Source organism: Lingula anatina, chromosome 7 (assembly GCF_051362555.1).
Source record: "Lingula anatina isolate TDL-2025a chromosome 7, LinAna3.0, whole genome shotgun sequence".
In the NCBI taxonomy this organism is placed as follows: Eukaryota; Metazoa; Brachiopoda; class Lingulata; order Lingulida; family Lingulidae; genus Lingula; species Lingula anatina.
In genome coordinates, this window is record NC_141773.1 from 22,146,578 (window position 1) to 22,170,211 (window position 23,634).

At 37.1% G+C, this 23,634-nt stretch overlaps 1 protein-coding gene across 1 annotated transcript; it reads left to right on the forward strand.

Moving 5' to 3' along the window:
• The first annotated feature begins 3,751 nt into the window (after positions 1 to 3,751).
• LOC147760903 (uncharacterized) lies at positions 3,752 to 22,795 on the forward strand. The gene is made up of 25 exons (XM_087018108.1): positions 3,752 to 3,866; positions 4,803 to 4,893; positions 5,393 to 5,716; positions 6,058 to 6,381; positions 7,338 to 7,631; positions 8,004 to 8,333; positions 9,086 to 9,373; positions 9,900 to 10,229; positions 11,104 to 11,391; positions 11,680 to 12,009; positions 12,324 to 12,596; positions 12,911 to 13,243; positions 13,463 to 13,753; positions 16,751 to 17,044; positions 17,308 to 17,577; positions 17,796 to 17,927; positions 18,174 to 18,232; positions 18,512 to 18,613; positions 18,861 to 19,050; positions 19,493 to 19,600; positions 19,926 to 20,113; positions 20,635 to 20,754; positions 21,008 to 21,118; positions 21,364 to 21,461; positions 21,930 to 22,795. Exons 2-25 carry the CDS (start codon positions 4,809 to 4,811, stop codon positions 22,105 to 22,107), a joined length of 5,340 nt encoding a protein of 1,779 aa, XP_086874234.1. The 5' UTR covers positions 3,752 to 3,866; positions 4,803 to 4,808; the 3' UTR covers positions 22,108 to 22,795.
• Positions 22,796 to 23,634: the final 839 nt, after the last annotated feature.

Consider the following 23,634-nt stretch of genomic DNA (forward strand, 5'->3'; position numbering starts at 1 on the left):
TGTGATTAAATAAAGAACACTGTGTTGCTCTCAGGTGGGTCACCCCGTGTTCTTGTAGTGTATTGGAAATTATATTGACATCTTTTTAATTATTGATTGCAGTATGACCCTTTCTTGTAAAATGTACTTTTGAAGATAATTCAATAGATTGAACAACAACATGGGTGTGGTCGCTTGTGAAATGCGCTCTTGAAGACCATGTTATAGAGCGCACGTTATCTGGCCCTTAACTTGTTTACGTGACCCAGTTTTAGTTTTGACCTAAATAGTGATCATCACCTGCTGAAGTGCAAGGAACAATACTGTGGTCTCTTAATATGTAATCAAACTGGACTTTGAAACCGTTGTGCATGGCTTTCGTGATAACTTAACTGCCTTAACATTGTTTTACCTGTGGGAATTGAGTTTGTGGTCTGACGAGTATGTCATTGTGCTCTTTGAGAAACACATGGCAGCATGTGGTCATTGTTTCCCCATGTTACTTGCCGAAAATATTAACAATTATATTTAACCAATGATATCAAAGGCCGAAGTTGAATTTAGTTACACGATTCACTCGAAATGTTACACATAGGCACTGTGGTCGGTTTGTCAGCATACATCTTTATAAACGCTTTGACCGCAATATCGCCACCTTCACTGTAGTAGAGTGGAGGTGAGACGACTGATACTTGCCATAGCATTTGTTAATACGGTGGTCAAAGAACAGCTTTTCCCTGTCCCTCATCATCTCGCAATCGATTAACATTGGTTGAAACCGAACCGACATGAACAATAATTTATTGACGCATGCAGAGGTGAAGGCAAATACATGTAGCATCCATTATATCAGCTCCCAGCTCTGATCGTGAATCAAAACTCTGAAAGGTTTTAAACAAAATTATTGACATATGCCAATATATCAGCGATCAATTAGTTTGATGTGACATAAATATGTTCATAATAATCTACCAACATCTTATTTCATGATATTCAAGTGTCATTTTTAATATTAGCCATCGTAACAAGGACTGGATAATTAAAGTTGCGGTGATTACTTAAAATAACAAACTGAAGATGTTGAACTTTACTTAAAATATATAAAGGATTTCAAGTTCAACTTGTCTAAGGGCAAGTTATACCTTTGATCATTTTGTGTGGGTTAAGGACTTTGTAATTTGCAAAGCTATTTTGACAAATTAACTGTCAGAAAAGGATGATTAAATGAAAACTCGTTAAGTAGGAGTGTTGAGCTTTCAAGGGGTACATTTAAAGGAGACTTTGTTCCACTTACTTGGATCATTATGGTCAGTATGTCCTATAAAAAGAAGAAATATAAAAAAATGCACGACAAAACATATTCTTTCCAACTGTGCCCAAATAAATAAATTATCATAACAGCCGCCATTGCATCAAGAATAACTGTGTGATTCCAAAACTGCACTGCTTATTCTTGATATGCCTCAACATAACTGGCATTGGGGAATGGATGCTTTAAGGGTCAGAAATGTAATTTTCTTTCTCAAACAGGCCGGAAAATTCCAGAAAGCCATAAGGTCTAATTACACACACTGGACAAAAGAAGTGTCACCCCTACTGAGCCAATACTATGGGGGAGATAAATGACTGTGGAATGATATGCTCCTAGTATCATTTTATTAACATCAAATTTCACAAAAAATCACAAAATGAGAACAAAATATACATTCTACCAAAATATGTAGTTTCAAGTCCAAAATTAGTACTTAGTGGCATAGCCACGTGACCTAATAATAGGTGCCAGTCTACGAAGCAAGGATTCATTTAATTGTCTGATGCGTTCAGGGCTATTGCTGGCCCAAGCATGAAACACTGAATATAACAGAGTTTCTCTGCTGGTTAGACGGGCATTTGTAAAAAGTTTTGACATATCATTCCACACGTTTTCTATTATGTTTGTATCCGGACTCTGGGCAGGCCACATCACCCTGCGAATGTACTGTTGGTCAAACCAATCATTAACTGCTCTGGGCCTGTGACAAGAAGCATTGTCATCCTGGTGAACAGATGGATTATTCCTTTCACCAAACATGTTAGTAATAGATGGTAGCAAGCCTGACTCCAAAACATCGATATATTTCTAGTGATTCATGTTTCCATTAACCACTATCAATTCGCCCAAGCCATGGATGCTGATGCAGCTCCACACCATGATGAATATGCTGCTCCGGGTTGGAAAATTCAGTGCATGTGGTTCAAATGCTTTACCAGCAGTTTGCCAGCATAGTACCCGTCTGTCATCAGAGGTCAGACCAAAGCGACACTCATCAGAAAAAATATATAGGACCAATTGTCATGAACTGTCCAGTTCCAGATCCTGTTGACCCTAGTTTACTCTACGTTGCCTGTTTTGTAACGATTTAAGAGGTTTCAGTCTTGCTACCCTGCTGTACACTCTCTGAGCATGTAACCGACGCCTAGCAATTTTCACAGACAAATTCTTATGTGTGAAATTGTTCCACTGTGTTGTCAACTGACAAGCAGTGTCGAACTTTGGCAACCTGGACATCAAAATAAGTCGTCGGTCTTCACGGCCAGTATTTTTTCTTGGACGACCCATCAGAGGCAATTTGTCTCTTGATCCAGTGTTTCTATACCGAGACCAGACCCTCTGCACGGTTCTGACTGAACAATTCAATTGTATCGATATTCTGACATTGCTTATATTCCGCCTCTTCAGGTTAATAACTTGCACCTATAACCGTTAGATAATTACCTGTATCTTGCCATACTGGAGGAAGACAGGAATAACATTTGCTGTACATGTACAAGACCAACAATACAATTCCTCGGTATAGCGGTTTTATACTCATTAGTCACATTATAAGTAGACCAGGCATTATAAGTACCCAAGATCTGCCTACTTTCATTACTCTGAGTTAGGGGGTGACACTTCTTTTGTCCAGTGTGTGTAATTTTTTCAATATTTTTTATCAAAACATTAAACCGAAAATCCACTTATAACATCCGCCAATTGTTTTTATGTAAAATTAAAATTATTACAAATGGATGAAGGCATTCTATGCATCGTACTTTAAAGACAGACATTTCAAATCTCCCTTTACCTGAATGATTTCCTCAGGAAGACAAGGCCCCACATCAATGTCTACCATATCTCTAAGCAAACATCAATAAATATCCATTGAACAAATCACGAGTGTCGAAACCTCTTTGAAATCATTTGGGATATATCATGTAGTATGACCTTGGTTTCATATTCGGATCATTACAGATTTAGGATCATTTTTTTTTACATACCGACTTTTTTTTCTGACTATGGAATAATCTTAACATTGTGTACAGCGTTTATTGTTGACAGAGCAGGATTGTGGAATAAACTAGTGTGAACTAGAAACAGAATATTCTATTTTGCTTTAGTTAGTCATTAACAGAAGAAAACACCACCGATGTTTTTTAAACACTGTAGAAAATTATCTTAGATAACATGAAAGTCAATAAATCAACTACTCAGAAAGAAACCCCGTTTCTTGTTTACTAACATGCACATTTTAGGATCTCCAACCACCACAGTAATGACAGAAGTCATAAGCACAATAAGTAGTACCAGCACCATGGTGATTAGTACAGTTGGTGAATATAATAGCATCACTACGGTTTGTTCATTCTTGTTTTATATGCCAATTAAAATACCCATTTGTTGTCTCTCGGCCAACCTGGTTTTCATCTACTTATCTAGGGTCTGTCGGATGAATTTTTTTATTATTCTTAAAGGGTGAAAAGTGCACGTAGACGACGCCAAGCCCAGGTGATAACTTTATGTGCAGACGCATAGGGTATGCAAAAAGAAACTGGTTTTCAAGTCACCGACTGTGTTGTCTACAGTTTGGGTAATGTATAACTACTGATACTTAATGTATTAACATTTATTACTTTCATGTGACTTCGATATCTTAAATAAATAACCTTTAAGGGGCAAGATAACGCAGAATGTTTTGGTAGGCATGCTCGCACCAGGTGCAGTCATATTTCAGGTCAGATCACGAATCCTAAAGACAAGGAAGACGGGAAATCACAGAGAGTTTAAGCAGAAAGGTATCACATAGTCGGTATTGGATTAAAATAGCTATTCACGGCGTGCTATACATGTGTGTGTGTGTGTTTGTGTGTGTGTGTGTGTGTGTGTGTGTGTGTGTGTGAAGTGCGGGGGCTGAACAAAAGTACTGTGGCTTCCACTTGCTGCGGTGACCTTTTAATTGGGCTAGCAGATTTGGCTGCCCGCCAGCTTTTCTTTTGCTGCATAATATGCTGAGTAATTACTGCGGACTGCTATTTGTGTCAATACAAATTTCTAACATTTGAGTCGGTCACCTTCAAAAAATGCAGATACATGTACTATGCAGAATTTGAATGTTTTAACTTCACACGCTAACGACCAGCGAAAGAAGGGGTAAAAGGGAAAGAAATAGCTACATAAACCTCAGAAGCTAATAAGGACCCGACGCTGTTATGTGTGCATGTGACTTTCATTTTACTCAGATTTTTGGACGGAATATACATACAGTTATGACCACCTATTGTTTACTACAAAAGGAAATAGTGTCATTTTGATTTAATATTTAAACTCTACGGAAATACCACAGTGAAATAGTTGCATAGAGTTTTTTTTATAATTAGAGTAGAAAATAGACAATAAAATTGAAACACACACGCTTATCTTTGGCACGTTATATTGTTCAATTGTGGAACTTGGAACTTCGCTGATTTATAACTATCATATACAATGCGATTGCACTATTTATATGCATACGTTTATTTTTTTAAAGACCATCATGGTTTACAGCAACAGGAACGTTCATCTTAATTGGGCATGTGTCATGGTGTGGCTTTGCACCAGTATTACCTGTACGCTAAAATGTAAGTATGTCAATGCCGACACACACATGGACGTCCACTTACACATAGAAAGATTGCTGGAATTGAAATCTTTCACAATTGTCTTTAAACTTATTTTTATTGAATTATTTATTTAATTATGTTTCAGTTTTCAGTATACTTCAAACTTTATTTGCCATTTTAAGAGATGTTATTTTCAGGGTGTCGGGGAGGCATAAGGATTCCTCAATTAGTTTGATCTTATTTAACAAAAATATACTCAAACACATGTATGTATGGCATCTAAACATTTTGGCAAGTGCTTACAAGTTTAGGTAATTACAATATTATGTAGTTGAACATGTATTTTTCCCGTTTGTTCATTACAGAATAAAATCTGTCGAAAATGACAATTATGGGAACGATTTGGCAAAATGAGGTTTAATCTCATAATAAACGTATCCCATATCTACCAAAGGCATACATATCGATGTCTTTGTTTGAAAAGAAATACTGTTAACGTTTCTGTCGCTTTTTCCAGACGCCGCCTCTGCCAGTCCAGTCATTGGTTATGAAGGAGAGGCTATTGAAATGCAGTGCCGCTCTGATTCATCAGGAACAATAACCAGTATACAGTGGTACCTGACGGATCCTGAACCTGACAAGAGAGTAGCCTTCTGGACAGGATCGGGTTTGCCTACGTATATTGGACCACTGACCAATGGACGAGCAACTGTGGCGACACCTTCAGGAAACCTGACCATACACAGTCTGATGGCATCTGATGCTGGAGGGTATGAATGTAGAGTGTATGATGAGAGCTATTTCCAAATACTTGTAGTGGAGTACATTTTGACAGTATTTGGTGAGTAAATTGTATTATAATGCATGATATTATAAAACGTAAGACAGTTTCCGTTATTATCCATATTAAACCTACCACATGCAATTTTGTGGACACGCTGTTCTTTTTTTTCCAGAATACACCACTGCACCTCCCCTACACACTAATGCATTGTATTTTAAAATATATTTACAAAAGATTGGTGCCAATTTGGTGGCCTTTTCATGGCCTCCTTTTTATTACCACAAAGGCATGCGGATCCCTTGCAAACTCTTAACACTGGTGTTACAGATAATCGCTATACATACATTATTCAAGCTGGGCCAATACCATGAAGAGAATTTCATTTTTTTTTCTTCCAGTGAGGCCCACCAATCTCCAGATAACAGGTCTGAGTGGACTGGTGACAGAGGCTGTATCTACCAGTGTCCAGTGTACTATAGGAAGAATACTTCTACCACCTACAGCTACATATGACGTCTACTTCAAACAAGGAGATGCTGCAGAGTACAAAGTGACACGTTTATCAACCTCCAGTAATTCTGATGGTACCAAATCTGTCACAGCGTCTACAACTGTCCAGCTTAATAAGTCAGACAATGGGAAGCCATTCCAGTGTATTGTGAGGGACAGAGGAGGAGGAGGAGCTATCTTAGAATCTACCAATACCACTATGCAGGTGGCATGTAAGTGTGTTTTTACATATTTGAGTACACACAACACGGATTATTGTTCCTCTTTCATACGATGAGAAGTGTCCTTTATAACCAACCAATAGGTTTTATGTCATGCCCCCTTCTTCTGCATATCCCTCTTCTGTGTTCAAAAGTTTGTTTTTTTTTCTTCACAGCGACCGCCGCATTGACTTGTTAAATTAGAAAAGTCACGTGGTACACCTACTCACCTGACCTTCACCAATGGAGAATAGGTCAAGCAATTTCCAACACTTCTTCCCGCTGTTCATTCAAATGCTAGTGTCTTAGTCAAGTGACACGCAATAAATATTACAATCGTTGAATTTGAAATAGTTCTTGTCTATTTGGTGTATAATGTTCTGAAAGGGGCATTTTGTGAATCATTTCCAACTAAAACCAACTTGTATGCCCGTTAAATAACACAATTCCGTACTTCAAAACCCTGCAGGCGACACCAATCATGTGCCGATGGAGCTTTATTTTTATTTATTTTTCTTATTTTTTTATTCTTATTATTATTATTATTATTATTATTATTATTATTATTATTATTATTATTTTATTTTATTTTTTGTGCACATGCCCAAAACATTTCATCTTCATAAATTAGCGAACATTTGACTACGTACTCGAGACGTTTGTCTGTGTTTGGACAGTATTTTCTGGTACGTAAGTGTGACAGGTGTGATAATTTTGTCTTTAAGTATGCCACCCTCAGTTCAATCATTTTAAGACATTTCATCTGCAGCCTCTCCTTTACGACAAGAAAACAGTTTATGGCAATTGCCATATGTTATGATATTCTGAAATACGTTTGTATTTTGTCCAAATTTTATAATTTTCATTTTATTTCTTTCAATCTGTTATTATTGCAATTAAGGGTAAATCAAAACACGTGCGTTTGAAAGATTTTAAAACGATATCAAAGGCAGAATGGTTTGTTTCAGACCTTCCAACTTCAGTCTCCTTATCTCTAGAAGGGATATCGTCATCAGACCCCATATTGGCTGGAAGTTCTGTCCAGTTTAACTGTACTGCTATTGACGGTAACCCACTTCCACTGCTTCAAATAAATCGAGCAAATACTACCTTGGCAAACTCTAGGGGCGCCACGAAGACATACGTTTATACTAGACATGTGGACACTTCTGACAACCAAGCGATATTTACATGCACAGCTATATTACCAAACAGCAGTGCTTCAAAAACTTCGGAAAACCTGACTTTGTCCAATGTCCATTGTAAGTAAAAAAGCAACAAATTAATGAAAATATAAGCATAGCGACTTGATGAATTTTAAACTAAACACCTTAATATAGTAAATATGTTGTTTAACTTCTTGGCATGAAAAGGGTATTAATTGATGACTTTACAGAATTATAAAGTTTATAATGACACCCCATGAATTCATCCTTCTAAACATTGAGAATTTATTTTGCTTTACATTATAAAACATCAATTTCTTAATGCTGCATTATTTCTGTACGTAGCCATTGCAGAATGTTTTCAGCTTCCAATACATTGCAATAAATACTTTCTGAATCTCCGTTTGTAAAACAGAAAGTATAAAGTTGTAAATAATTTATATTAATATGCATGTTTAAAACATTTAGTTCCCCCAAACGGTGTAACCCTGGTGAAGTCCCCAGTTGGTCCAATAGTAGCTGGCAGTCAGGATATCACATTGACCTGTAGCACGTCTTCAGCCAGCAACCCGGCTGTCTCTGTGACATGGAGTCGCTTCAGGAATGGAACCATTGCTGACATATCTTCCTCTGCCACTAACCAAACATTAACTGATGTATCAAACCACGGTACTAATATAGTCAGTATTCTGACTCTCACTAAACCAGGGACAGAGTTTGATGGTGATCAGTATATGTGTGGAATGGAGTACAATTCTTCTCTACACTTTCAGAATAATGCCACTATTTCATTGCTTTGTAAGTAAATATTTGACGTGTTTGTCATCATAATCTATAACCTAGACAATGGAAATTTTATATGGTCGCAAACCTAATTTTAACATCATACTGTATCTAATCTACAATTGCTTATATAAAACAGTTTAACATTGCAAAGGATTATGCCCCATTTTCAAAATCTTACAAAACTTATGCTGAAATGATGCACGTGTTTTTCGTCACGTTGGGCAATGGGGTACCTGATAATTGTCTAATTAAAACTGAATGCACGCACTTCTGTGACAAGGATTTTTAAAATATCAGAGCAAGGAAAGGCTACGATAGAAAATTTACTATACGTACACATAACTACATTTAATAAATATGTAATTAAAAGGTGACTATTTAGCACTTAAATAATTAAAAATAATACGTAACGCTGTTCTACTTACGAGTTGCATTTTGGAACAGCCCAGTATATATGAGTATTATTTGTGTAGAAATACTTGAACTGCTAGAGGTTAAGTTTTTTCAATATGCATATAATATTATAACATAGCCACTAACAGGCCCACGGGTTTATAGTAGCTGTTATTTTATTATTTGTGATGTTTATATTTTAAGAAACCACACCATGCTTAATAAGAAGGCAATCTGCTGAAACCATACGGAATCAAACCATACCAACATACATATTTGTATAAATAGAAAAAGTAATAATATAATGAGATGGAAACTTTATGCGCTTGAAATTTTATTTATCTGTTCAGACCAAGTTATTTTAATTACAGACCTCCCAACATCAGTATCATTATCCCTGGTTGGCAAAAGTGCATCTGACCCCATCCAGGCAGGTTCCCAGGTTGTATTCCAGTGTACAACACCAGATGGTAACCCCGCACCAATACTTCAGATATACAAAGGAAGTATTAATGTATCTAATACAGGATCCTCACCACTGAGCTACACTAGAACCATATTGGACAGTGATAACCAGGCTACATTTACTTGTAATGCCACTGCTACCGGTCTTACAGGAGAAGCAACATCTAGAGAAATAACTTTGACCAATGTGCAATGTGAGTGTTTATCTGATATTTTAATGTATAGCAGTATATCCTGTGGTTAATGTGTGGAATGATAAGGTGTATGGTAGCGGGTGAACGGCATTTACCTTACAGTTAATTCCATTGTTATTTTACCTAAAGACATTCTGGATCAAAATGCGTTGGAGTAAATGTAAACGTAGCCACAATCAACATTTTGTATCGGCCTCACCAAATCACCTTAATATCTAATCAAGCAATTTACTTTCTTTAATATTCTATGGCTCTCAAACCAAGCCCCACAATCTCATTTTCGTCGCTCTTTTACAGAATTATAAAAAAAGTTTATAATGACACCCCATGCATTCAGTCTTGTAAACATTGAGAATTCATTTTGTTTTGTATTAATAAACATCGATTTTAATGTTATTTCTGTACGTAGCCATTGCAGAATGTTTTCAAATACATTGCAATAAATACTTCCTGAATCTCCGTTTGTGAAACAGAAAGTATGAAGTTGTAAATAATTTATATTAATATGCATGTTTAAACCTTTTAGTTCCCCCAAACGGTGCAACCCAGGTGAAGTCTCCAGTTGGTCCAATAGTAGCTGGCAGTCAGGATATCACACTGACCTGTAGCACGTCTTCAGCCAGCAACCCGGCTGTCTCTGTGACATGGAGTCGCTTCAGGAATGGAACCATTACTGACATATCTTCCTCTGTCACTAACCAAACATTAACTGATGTATCAAACCACGGTACTAATGTAGTCAGTATTCTGACTCTCACTAAACCAGGGGCAGAGTTTGATGGTGATCAGTATATGTGTGGAATGGAGTACAATTCTTCTCTACACTTTCAGAACAATGCCACTATTTCATTGCTTTGTAAGTAAATATTTGATATGTTTGTCTTCATAATCTTTTACCTAGACAATAGAAAATGTATTGTTCCAAACCTTATTTTAACATCATACCGTATCTAATCTACAATTGCTTATATAATACAGTTTAACATTGCAAAGGATTATGCCCTATTTTCAAAAACTTACGAAACTTAGGTAAAATGTGGTTTCTATCATGTTGGGCATTGTGGTACTTGTATATTGTCTAATAAAAGCTGAATGCACGCACGACTGCGACAGTAATTGTTAAAATATCAGAGCAAGGATAGGCTACGATAGAAAATTACTATATTACCATTTGATAACCGCTTTTTCTTCGTAAACATATACATCACTACATTGACTTGAAATGTAATTGAAATGTAAGTATTTAGCTCTTAGAAAATCCAATTCGTAACCCTGTTCTACTATTTGAACACAATGTTGTAATTTGGAACTGTCTGGTAGATATGATTATTATTTGTTTGGAAAGACTTGAACTGCTAGAAGTTAAGTGTTTCCATCATGCATATAATATTAAAGCATAGCCGTCCACAGGACCATGGGGTGATAGTAGCTGTTATTACATTATTGTGACGTCTATATTTTAAGAAATTAATAAGGAGGTAAACTGTTGAAACCGTGCGGAATCAAACAATACCAACATACATATTAGTATAAAAAAGAAAAATAGTTTAATGAGATTAATAGTTTATGTTCTTGAAATTTTATTTCCATATGATACACAACAACTATGGTGTTTATAACATTCCATGGCAACTAATATATTTTATGTTTTATTTTTTAACATTTCATGACAATATATGAAAGACCAATATATCCAGTGCTGCGTAATTTCATTCAACCATTTGTTACAGATCTCCCAACATCAGTATCATTATCCCTGGTTGGCAAAAGTGCATCTGACCCCATCCAAGCAGGTTCCCAGGTTGTATTCCAATGTACGACACCAGATGGTAACCCAGCACCAATACTTCAGATATACAGAGGAAGTATTAATGTATCTAATACAGGATCCTCACCACTGAGGTACACTAGAACCATACTGGACAGGGATAACCAGGCTACATTTACTTGTAATGCCACTGCTACTGGTCTTACAGGAGAAACGACATCCAGAGAAATTACTTTGACCAATGTGCAGTGTGAGTGTTTATCTGATATTTTAATGTATAGCAGTATATCCCGTGGTTTATGTGTGGAACGAGAAGCTGTTTGAGTGTATTGCAGTGGGTGAACGGTATTTACCTTAAAGTTAGTCTCATTTGTTATTTTTACCTAAAGACATTCGTGATCATAACACTATTGACGTATAAATAACAACAATTAACATTTTGTATCGGCTTTACCAAATCACCTTAAGATCTAATCAAGAAAGTTACTATTCTTAATATTCTATGGCTCTCAATCCAAGTCTCACAATCTCATTCTAGTCGGTCCGCCTAACATATCCCTGTCCCTGTCACCAAGTGGTCCGGTAAGAGCAGGTTCCGGGGACATCACACTGACATGTAGAACATCGTCTGCCAGTTACCCTGCTGTCACTGTTGCCTGGCAACGTGTCAGGGGCGGGGCTACCACAATTATTACAACAGCAGCTCAGACCAACATCAGTACAGATACTTCTAACCAAGGCATCAATGTGATCAGCACACTTACTTTTTCCATACCTGGGAAAGAGTACAATGGAGATCAATATAATTGTTTGATGACTTATAAAGCATCTACACCATTACAGAAATATGCGGTTTTAAATATCATATGTGAGTAGGTCTTGCTATTTCTTGACGTAATAAACATTCTGTTTTTACTATGTAATGGAGAAGAAAATACTTTATAAAAGATACACAGTATCATTGATAATGAACTACAAATGTTGTCTCTGACATTTATCATATGAGTCATAACGACCACAATTCTATTTTAATTGGAAATCACATTTTGAAGGATATTACCGCGGGGTAACTTTGCAGCGTTTTGTAACGTTTATACTAATTTTATTATATTTGCTAGGTGAACAGCCTTTTATAACACAATATGTTATTTTCCCCCTGTACCTGTCAAGTCAATGTTTCAGATCCTCCTGATAGTTCAAGGGCAGTGGTTAGTCCTGTGACGGTCACAGAGGATCAGACACCAGGTCCAATACTAAGATGTGAGTTTGTTGACAAAGGGAACCCAGAGGCCGTTTCCTTTGAGTGGATTCTTCCTGGACAGTCTAATGTAGCCAGGACAGGGTTAACATACCAGATATCACCAGTTAGCTTAACATCTGCTGGCACATATCAGTGTAGACCATATAGCAGTGTTGGCAGCGGTCAGGCGGCTAGTATTATAGTGGTAGTGCAATGTAAGTACCTTTATTCCTACTGCTCTACTAATGGCCAGTAATATCTATATTTCAGATGATTATAATCTATGTTGTGTTATTGAGATGTTACATTTTAGGAAAGTTAGTACCATATATATCAAATGTTTGGTACATTGTTTCCACATTAATTGACACGATCATAAAGTCATTATCAGGTCCAATTTTGTCACATTACAATGGTAACTCTTTGCACAGTAAACTACCTTAAATATAATGGAATAACATTATAATAATTGGATTATTATTATTATTATTAACATATAATTTAAGCCATACCGCATTCAATTCTTCAGCTACCAGTTATATAAGCACTGGACCACAGAACATCACAGTCAATGAGAATGATGTATCTGTCCAGTTAAGATGTGAAGCCAGGGGAAAACCAGTGCCCAGTGTAACGTGGATATTTAACAGACAACCTGTCAGCACCCAGTTATACACAGTACAGAACACAAGCCAAATTAACAGCGAGACACAGTATGATACGGTGAGCAGTACCTTAACACTGGCTGGACCTGGCCGTATTGGGAATACAGTCAATAGAACAGACCAAGGATTCTACACATGTGAAGCAAACAATGGAGTGGAAAATACAGCAGAAAAGACGTCTTACATCAATGTTCATTGTAAGTTTTTTTGTTTTTTTTTTTGTATTCTTATGGCCTATACGGACATGTACAAAAAATTATGTATCTCCAATTATTTGGAAATGATGATTGATTCTTGATTACACTGAATATTGATCATTGCATTTGAAAATACCTTTGTTCTACTTCCAAAGTTTTGAAGCCAGTCTATAATTGCATGTATATTATATATTTTACTTTTGTCGTTTGCTATTTCAGATCGTGCTGATCTCAATCCAGACAAGATAACAAACAGAGAGGTTGCCATGGATATCAACACAGAGGCAGTGTTAACACTGTATGTCACAGCTAACCCTGTTGCCACAGTGTACACGTGGTCAAAACAAAATGGAAGTCTACCAACAAATTCAACACAAGAAACAAATATCGAAAGACAGGAAGCCACACTAAGAATTCTAGATCTTGTGAACAGTGATTACGGCACATATATTTGTACCGTTCTCAATGCTGTTGGCGTGTCACAGTTTGTATTTACATTAGAAATGACAGGTGGGTACGCACTAAACAAGTGACAGTTATAACCTCTTTTTGTATGTTATTACTTCGTCTTTTAAGCCTCGGTCACAACCGGTCGTACGGGCTCTTACGTGCTGTTTGCGTCCAAATTTTGAGCAGACTCTCACGTCCCACGCAAGTCCTTCTTACGCAATTTCGAGTTCGCAGACAGCCCGTAAACACGTAAAGCTACTCTTACAACCGGTCGTGCGTGCTTCTACGAGCGGTTTGCGTGCAAAAAATGGCCAAGTAGTAAGATACACGCACGTGGAACGTGCTTTTTTTGGTGGACGCAAACACGACGCAAAGCACGCAGCCCGAAAACTGGCCGGCCAGTTTTTCGCTACGACCTATCTGCGACAATTAGAACGCCTGGAGCACGCTCGTAGCACGCAAGACAAAAGCACTGAGTAAGTGCGCTAGACGTGCGTGTAATGCAGGAAAAGCATGCCGAAATTCCGGGGTATTTTACCACGAAGACGTACTTACCACGCAAGAGACTCGTACGTTCAACTTGCTTTCAATGTACGTGTTAACGAAAAGGGGGGTGAGTGCACTTCCTCCGTGCGTTTATCTTACTTCCAAAGTGCGTGGCGAGTATTTCTACCATACTTGTGAAGTGCGTCACACTAAGACGACGCACGTGCCCAGCACGATAAAAGTGCAGGCGATCCCGAGCAACCACTGCAAGCATTGCGTCGCGATCTTCGGCCTCCTCTAGCATTAGCAGCTGTAGAAGTCGATGGCGCATCCTTCTTGGAAGTGCCATTTTGGAAGCCAAAACAGTGAATGATGAAGAGACTCGGTGCTCCCTTTTATATTATTTTGATTATCCGTGCGTTCCACTTCCGTGCTCATTACGTTTCTCTTACGTTTCTCTTACTTCGTAAGTACGATTTCTGAAAACGTACGCTTCACTTGCTCCTTACTTCCTCCTACTTCCAAAAAAAGGCGTACAGACCACTTGCTGGCCCCACGTTTAGAGCACGACACACCTACTCTTAAAGTACTTACTACTTCGTCCGCTGCGATTTAATTTTCATCCTGCGACAACGCTACGTCTGACGAGAACTCCGAGGACGCACGATCTCTAAGCACGCACGACGGGTTGTAAGAGAGGCTTAACCCTCAAGAGACCAAGCTATTTTACTGACTGAAATGACCAAGTGGGGTCATGTATGACCCCATTGTGCTCTGTACAGGGATCCTTATTATAAAAGGCTGTTGAGGCTTTATCACACCCATACTACTCCCAGGATTTAAGACAAGTATTTAAGAAAGATCTAATGTAATAAGTATTTGGTAATAATACTTTTATTGCATGAAATAACCAAGCACAGATTTTAAGAACAACATTACACCAGTATTTAGACAGACCTTGTCAGTTTCCACTTGCAGAAATATTTCTCTTTTTATTTACCACACTAAATGAAAAAAGTACATTACAAAATTACTTTGAGTAAAAATATTTTGATTTATGTTGAGATAGCATCCTGCTAGCTTCAATAAGAATAATTAGCGGACTTGCTGAGTAGGGAATACCCTAATGCTGGTAAGGAAGTCATACTACTCAGAACACATTCAATCAACCTACATGTATGTTACTACCACATCTGTGTATAAAACAAAATCCACACAAACAATTTGTTAATATATGTATAAAATGATATCGACAGAATTCTTTAGATTTTCGAAATACCCGAAAATTGTAACCGTCAAAATGAGAGACCCAGTTATGAGAACAAGTTCCAACAAAGCTACTGAAATTAGATTCAGCGATGCACTATTAGTAACACCTCAAGCACAATCTTCACAAACCACTTATTTGTGCCTATGATTTGGGCACACTGGCGTTGCATGAAGCACATGCATGTGACATTTTCCTGTCAGTGTTTCGTGGGCAAAACATTTGAATAAAATTTAAAAACTTATATTTAAAAACCAATGCTTCTCTTTGGGGTCATAAATGACCCCACAAGAGTTTGTGATGTATACGTCACACCAATTGGTTGATCCCCACAAAAAACTGTGAAAGTGTGTAGGATAAGTAGACTGACAAACTCATGCAAGGAAAGAAAATTCGAAGAAAAAATAAAGAGATGGCACAATAAATCATATGGCTGGGGTCGTAAATGACCCCACTCGGTCACTTGAGGGTTAAGGAGGATGTTGGACATGTCCAAAAAGATTCTACGAATAGCCTGCGAACAGCGAGGCCGCAAGCATAACTTGCTCCCCTCGCCCGGGGTTAGCAAGAGAGACGCGCGTTGTGCAAGACGCACGTCGCAAGCAATGAAGGAGCAAGTGCCCTTTGCGTGTTGAGTAAGGCGCACGCCCTCCAACTAACGAACAAAGTCGAGAGCACACAGGGAATGCGTCGCACGTACGTCACCCCCACGCCTGGTGTACGCTCGTGTCTTTACAATGAACGTCGACTGTGTAACGTGTACAACAATTTTCAAACTTTTCAAATTTTTGCTCAGTATAATTTCTAATATGCCTCCAAATGACAAGAGAAAGAAGCTTACATAGTAAAAAAAGGGAGGAGGAAGAAGAAAGAAGAGGAGAACAGGAAGCAAAACTGACGTACGCCGTCATTACGTCACCACAAACGTGTGAGGCAAGTGTGAAGCAAAACTGAAGCAAAGGGCACTACTTTCGCTGTGCTTTGCATTCCCTTCGTAAGTGGTGAGTGTGTTCCACGTACACAGGAAGCAAGACATACTCAAGAAATGAGTACAATTTCCACGGCCACCACTCCTTGCAATTAGCGTCCCTGCCTGAAAGGACATCTCATGTGTCCCTTGCGACTCGCAAGGCAGACTTTCCTCTACCTCTAAGACCTCCACGGCCTCCGCAACGCCCAAAAATCGCAGGGGACGTACGATCCTGAAATTCGTGCGTCCGGTTGTGACCGAGGCTTTACAATGTGAAACGTGAAATGACCTATCAATAAGTGTGGACACTTTTAATATAAACTTTTTGTTTTAGGTATACCCGGTCCTCCTTTGGACTTGAATGTAGTTGCTTTATCTGCCATATCTGTAACCGTGGAGTGGACATCAAACAAAGACGGTGGACATGTACAAACGTTTGTGGTATTTTACAAAGAAGCAGATGGTGACTGGCAAACTGTGGCGAACATACCCGATGCTGGATATAGGCAACCTGTGCGACAAAAAATAGAAAATCTCAGAGAAAACACAGGTTACATATTCAAAGTGGAATCGACCAACTCCGCTGGTAGTGGGGGCTTTTCTAGCGAACTTAATGTGAAGACAAAAGGTAACATTTTTAACGTATTTTAGAAAGCGTATTAACAAAAAATTTCCTTTAACCTATGTATGCCTACATTCAATGCTATTAAAATGTTTTGTCAACTGACTACATTGTAGTTGCATTCTGCTTTATTGCACATTCCATTTAACTCATTCTGCGGCTATTTATAGATTTTGATGTCGGTCCTGATTTTTATTTGGCCATTTAGCTTTATTGTAACCAATTAAAATAATGAGAATATATATATTGTATACGTTCATTGTTTTCAGCTAAACCCACTATCAGTCAGACAGATTTCTCGGTGCATATCGTAGATCAAGTTGCCACAGTTACGTGGTCTCGGCCAGAAGGAGAGTTTACAAGCCTTGGAATACAATACTGTTTACAATGGACGGCGTTGCATTGCAATATGCAAAAGATCACCAACATATCTGCGACATCGGTGAAAATCAGGCTTCCAGACGACCGCCAGTATGACTTCTACTTTTTTGTATATCAAGGCGATGACGTTGTTGTAACTTTACTCCCACCTACTAAAGGTAGATTTTCACACTTTCAACACAGTTAGTCACTTTGTTGTTTTAGAGCACGATATTTAGCAAATTATTTAATTGATAATAGATAGTATTTACATTTCACGTTTCACATTTCATGTTTTATTACTGGTGACCCAAGTTCCACTATAAAATCCAATAGTTGACAAATTCACGTTTATTCAATATCATAGTTATGCTAAGAACATATAAAATCGTTTTAGAAAATGTAGCTACAGAGCAGCCACCCGTAACGAACAACAACGGTGGCCTTATTGCAGGAATTGCAGTCGGTGTCGGTGTACTAGTAGCAATCAGTATTGCTATTTGTTATTTTTGCCGTCGCTGTCATAAAGGTAATATAACCTTTACGGTATAAATGCTGCGGAACCGCCCATTCTGTAAACGGAATCTTCCTTTAAAATGTAATGTGTTTCGTAATATTATCAGTATAAACGATGAAGTGTAAAATTACATTTATCTATGCTGTATACGGTAAGTGTTCATATGACACGTTGTAACACTTGAATTGTGTATATTTAACGCATCTTTATCATTTAATTTTTCATTTTTTTTTCAAATTTTGAATATTTACATCTAAGGGAATGACCATGTACAAGTTGATGTCACTGACTGTAACGAGTTAATTTTAAAACATAAGGTAGTGTTACGTTTAATCCATTTATTTAATAAGTCATCTGTAAAAAAGAAATACCATTTTCTAATACATACAAATGGATGCGGTATTTAACTATCCAGTTACATTGCAATAATGCCCTTTTTGCATTTGGTCATTAAACTTCTTTCTCCAGGTGTGATTAGATTACATTTTAGTTTATAGTAGACCTAATAAGAGAGTGATATTCTTGCACTAATGGTGTTTTAATGTAGATTGCATGTGCATGACGTTCCTTCATTATTGTCATGTTTTCTGTTCTAGGAACAGGTGTCACAAACTACATGTAATCAATCCGAATATGAAAATCCTGTGGAGGTGGCTGAAAGCTCTTTCTACGCAGGACTGCAAACTACAGAAGAAAAGGTAGAGTCAAGAAATGACAGGTGTATTCCTATGTCGTATGTATCCGCATGTTACCATTAAAAAGCATTTCTCTGTATGGATCTTTTTGTAAAAACTATTAAGATAGGTACTTATGATATACATAGTGCTATTCAATACGATTTTAATACGATTGTGTAGTAATTTATTTAATTACACTCACGTTTTCGGAAGAATACTTAGGAAATGTTATTTATTTATTTATTTATTATTATTTTTTTAAATAAAGGTACTTCATAAGGTTACCGACGATTCGACATATGTAGATATTAAGAAACGAGACGTCGAGATAGACAGACGTAATGTCAAGATTTTGGAGAAAATAGGGTGCGGAGCATTTGGTGTAGTACACAAAGGAGACGTTTTCGACCTAGATGGAAAGAAAAAGTGGATAACTGCTGCTGTTAAATCAACAGAAGGTTACTATCATTCTAATTAAAAGAGAGTGTTCAGGATAAAGTTATTGAGAAGCTGGGGGTAATTAACTTTTGTATGCGGCTGGCTGAAATATGCCTTTAGAAGCGTGTAATGCAAATAAGCTTATTACGCTGACAGCACTTTAGCGAGAATCACCGCATAAATAGATCAATCCTGCTGGTACGATAAGTTTATTCTGAACGCTGACTAATATTTTTGAATAATAATTAATTGTTTATAGTGCCCTCTATGTGCCCGCTTTATTTTCATAAGCAATTTAAGATAACGTTTCGATTGAAGCTGGTGACAATTCTATATAGTTTCAATGGAATTGTACAGTAGAGCAGTTTTAAAAACAAATGAATTAATGTGATGGTCTCAGCACCTAAACAGATTAGCGTTTCCTTGTCCATGGTATAACACTGCATATGTTATTTGTTACAGATGATCCAGCTTTTGTTAACGATCTCATGAATGAATTGAAAGTGATGCTAGAACTTCCACCTCATCCAAACGTAGTCAGTCTACTGGGATCCTGCACACGAGATGGGGGTATTATAATAATAGTATTATAATAGTCATCGCAAATTTATATTGTGTAAATCGTAATATGCAACTATATCTGGAATATTGTCAAATAAGTATGTGATATCGTTATTTATAAGTTATTTCTATTTCGTTGTGTCACTATATTTTATTCTCACTTACCTTTCATTTACATTCAATATATAACTGATGCAACGTTGTATTGCTTGTAAATTGGCACTTAAAATAATGGTGTTACGTTTACCATATATGTCTAATATTTTTGATGCAATTTGGTTTTCATCATCCACATTTTGTGCATACGATATTAGCATTTAATTGGATATTTTAGAGACACCACTGATTATTACTGAGTATTTTCCAAACGGAAACCTGCTGGAATTCCTAAGAAAAGACGGATCTAAACATAAAACAACGTACAATAACTTGCATGGTACAAGCTCATCTTTGACTTCACATGACCTGATGAAGTGCGCCTTAGATGTGGCCAATGGGATGGCCTTTCTCTCTTTAAGGGCCGTATGTATGATTTAGCAATGATTTCGACAAGTCACTGCACATGAATTCGATGTTATATACCATTTGCGTGAAATTATTTAGATCTAATGGTATATTAACGAATTAACCAGCATATATTCCTACATATTTGAGAAGGAAATGCCGACAATTACTATTATTTGAGGGATATTTCCGCTGATAATTTATTTAAATTAAGAAACTTTGCAGGATATATGCATATGGACATAGTTGTAGAATATGTGACTTTGGGGTAGTACCAACAATAGATACGATACATTTAAGTAACGATCTCTCTGTGGAGAATAAAAAGTTCACAAAATGTGTCTGCCCAAATGATTTTCACCAGTCTAAATTAATAGATATGTTAACTGGCCGGCTGAAATATTTTACTGCGAGTGAAAATGTTTGTCTCCGTCTTGTATATTATGTAATGCTAAAGGATGTAGAATCCAGCTTAATTTCATTCACAATCCCCATGATCATTTCGATTTTTCCTCCAAATTATCATCTATATTATTTAGATTCTTCACAGAGACCTTGCTGCTAGAAATATTTTGGTGGCCGAAGACAAGACCTGTAAGATTTCAGACTTTGGCTTTGCCAAAGACATCAATGAAAGTCACAGCTGTGAGAAAACAAAAGTAAGCATACGTCATATTTGGTTTTCAAAAACCTTACGTGTCTTTTTAATCGGTTAAAATGCATAATCCCAATTTTACGGCACAATAAAATATGTGTCTGACACCAATTACCTAGATTTGATCTATGTATGATAGTGTTTTTCATAGTATTTACTAACATTTGCATTGTTTGTTTTGTGCCATATACGTGTGTACCGAACTGTATTGAGAAATTATACCCCAGTTATGCTACAATCCAAAATATATTTTGAAGGGTCGTTTACCAGTCCGCTGGATGTCTCCAGAAGCTCTGCATGACAACATATATTCCACGCAGTCAGACGTCTGGGCGTATGGTGTACTGCTATGGGAGATCGTCACATTGGTATATTGATACCTTACCATAAACTATTCAGTTATATTTATATTTTCCAACGCTAGACAGTTTAAATAACATACCATATTTTGTCAAAACAAAGTATAAGGATGCAAAGACAATACAACTGCGTTTTAAGCAATGGCATGTGATGTTGTAATTAGACACTAACTATTAACAATCTGGATAAATGTGCTTTATTCAAAGAATCAATAAATCGGTGTATGTTTTACTGCATGTGGTATGCTTTTCAGGGTTCCAGCCCATATCCCGATATGTCAGCTGAGCAAGTGATAGAGGCTATAACTAAGGGATACCGGATGCTACAACCACCACACTGTTCACCGGAGCTGTAAGTATATACACAGTATAGTACACAGTCTATATCTCAGTATATCAGCCAAGCATGTGATGGAAGCTATAACTGAGGGATACCGGATGCCACAACCACGGCGTTGTTCACAGGATATGTAAGTATTTAAGCATGCCAGTTTAGTGCACAGTCCATATGCCAGTGTGTCATCCGAGCAGGTAACGGAGGCTCGTTTCATGTGAGGAATAACAATAATGTCTAACTCTGGTACATGTATGTCAAGATAGCAGGCGTGGAAATCTTCATCAGGGATCGGTAGATTAGAACATGCCACCCTGTGCTTTATTTCTTTTATCTAATTGAATCATTTGGAAAAAGGACATTAACCCAATCTCACCAAAATAATATTTTTAGACTTTTAAAAACTTAACTCAAAGTAAGATAAAATTAAACAAATTGAAAATGTCCACTCCTCGACTGGCATTAAAATTCACATTCATATTTCAGTTATGATATCATGCTGTCATGCTGGGAGAAAATACCGAGCTCACGACCTTCATTCAAAGCATTAACGACATCCCTAGATGACTTGCTGTCTAGAGACTACGACGTCCTTAAACTTGAGGAGTTTGATGAGCAGATATATGAAGAGATTGGCCAGCACAACTCTTATGAGAAATGCTAACTGATTGTTGCTAAAGCAGATTAAGAGGCAATGCATACGTTGAAGTATCTTACCAATTATATTGAATTGAACTCATATACTATTTCAATATTAGATATCTGCAAAAAAAAGACACGATATTGCTTGACGGTAGTCTACGTTTTGTTAATGTACTACGGAGTGTTTATGCGTAATATGCGCAAATCTTTATAACGGTAGTATGAAAATATACATATACATGTATATTGTACAATTTTGCTATGTTATTCTCCCTGGGTGTGCGAGTGCCATTTTATTCATTTTATTAATTATTTTTACTGCAAAAAAAGTTTTTTACTAATTCACATAATTACCATTTTAAGCATAATTTCCAAGGCGTGTCACCTGAATTGGGGTATCAAGTGCGTGTATTTTAGAAAACGGCTCGTGTGAAGACGGGTAGTGGGGTCGGTCTCTTTTGCAACCCCACAACTGAAATTTCTGCAAAATTATTTGTAAATAATAACTTTTGCTTAATCGTCACATCATAATTTTTATTGATGATTTTTATCGATAAGTCTTATTGAAAATTTGATATATACTGTTATCCCTAAGACCATAACATTTAATGCAGGGAAAATTTTGTTACATTGTTATTATTGTTAAAATTATTAGGATATTGCCGGTTATATAATAAAGGCGGTCTTGCTTGGCGAAATCTCGAACAATCGATATTCTTTGTTGCCTTCTTTCTTGTCATAAATGGGTATTTGAACGTTTGTGGTGCATTGGGATGGAGGAGACATAAATCAGATTCTGTAGGTTTGTCATTCATTCTTTCAAACATTCCACCATGTTATGAGACCCAGTAGGTAAAAACAAGTGCAGATGAAGCAGCCAAGGCTATAAACATAATAAGTGAGCTATTGGATGGATGGGTTTTATAACCTAGATTTGTTTTGTTCAGGTCGACGACAATATCATGTTAAAGAATGTTTAGTGATATATCCCTGTCTGCAACATGAGTTTTAGTCTACCGATTACAATGCATGTATTATAAGCAGTGGATTATGTACGTTGTAATGCTGGTTTTACAGCGCAATTTTTTGCACGATGTCTGTTTTGTTACATCAAACAATACGGGCAGACTGCCGGTTTTGAACATTCTGCTGATCAAATTCATATATTGGTGTTCTTCTCTAACTTATATCTCGAAATGTTTAAGCCACAATCAAGAAGAATGTATGCAAGTTATTGTGGCTTGCGTGTTTATCTGTCTGTCTGTGTGTGTGTCTGTGTGTGTGTCTGTGTGTGTGCATGTGCGCGTGTTCGAGTGTGTGTGTGTAAGTGTGTGCCTGTATGTGTGTTTGTGCGTGCGTGCGAGTGTGTATGTGTTAATGCTCATTTTTTAATGTTTAACTTTAGTAGCATATTTCATAAATTCTACATAACAGACACTCGCAGACAGGCAGACAGACAAACATATGCGTGTGTAGACCTGGTGCTGTTTCACCACAATCCAGACCACAGTTTCAAAAAAATTTGGACTGAGATTTTTTAAAAAAGCAG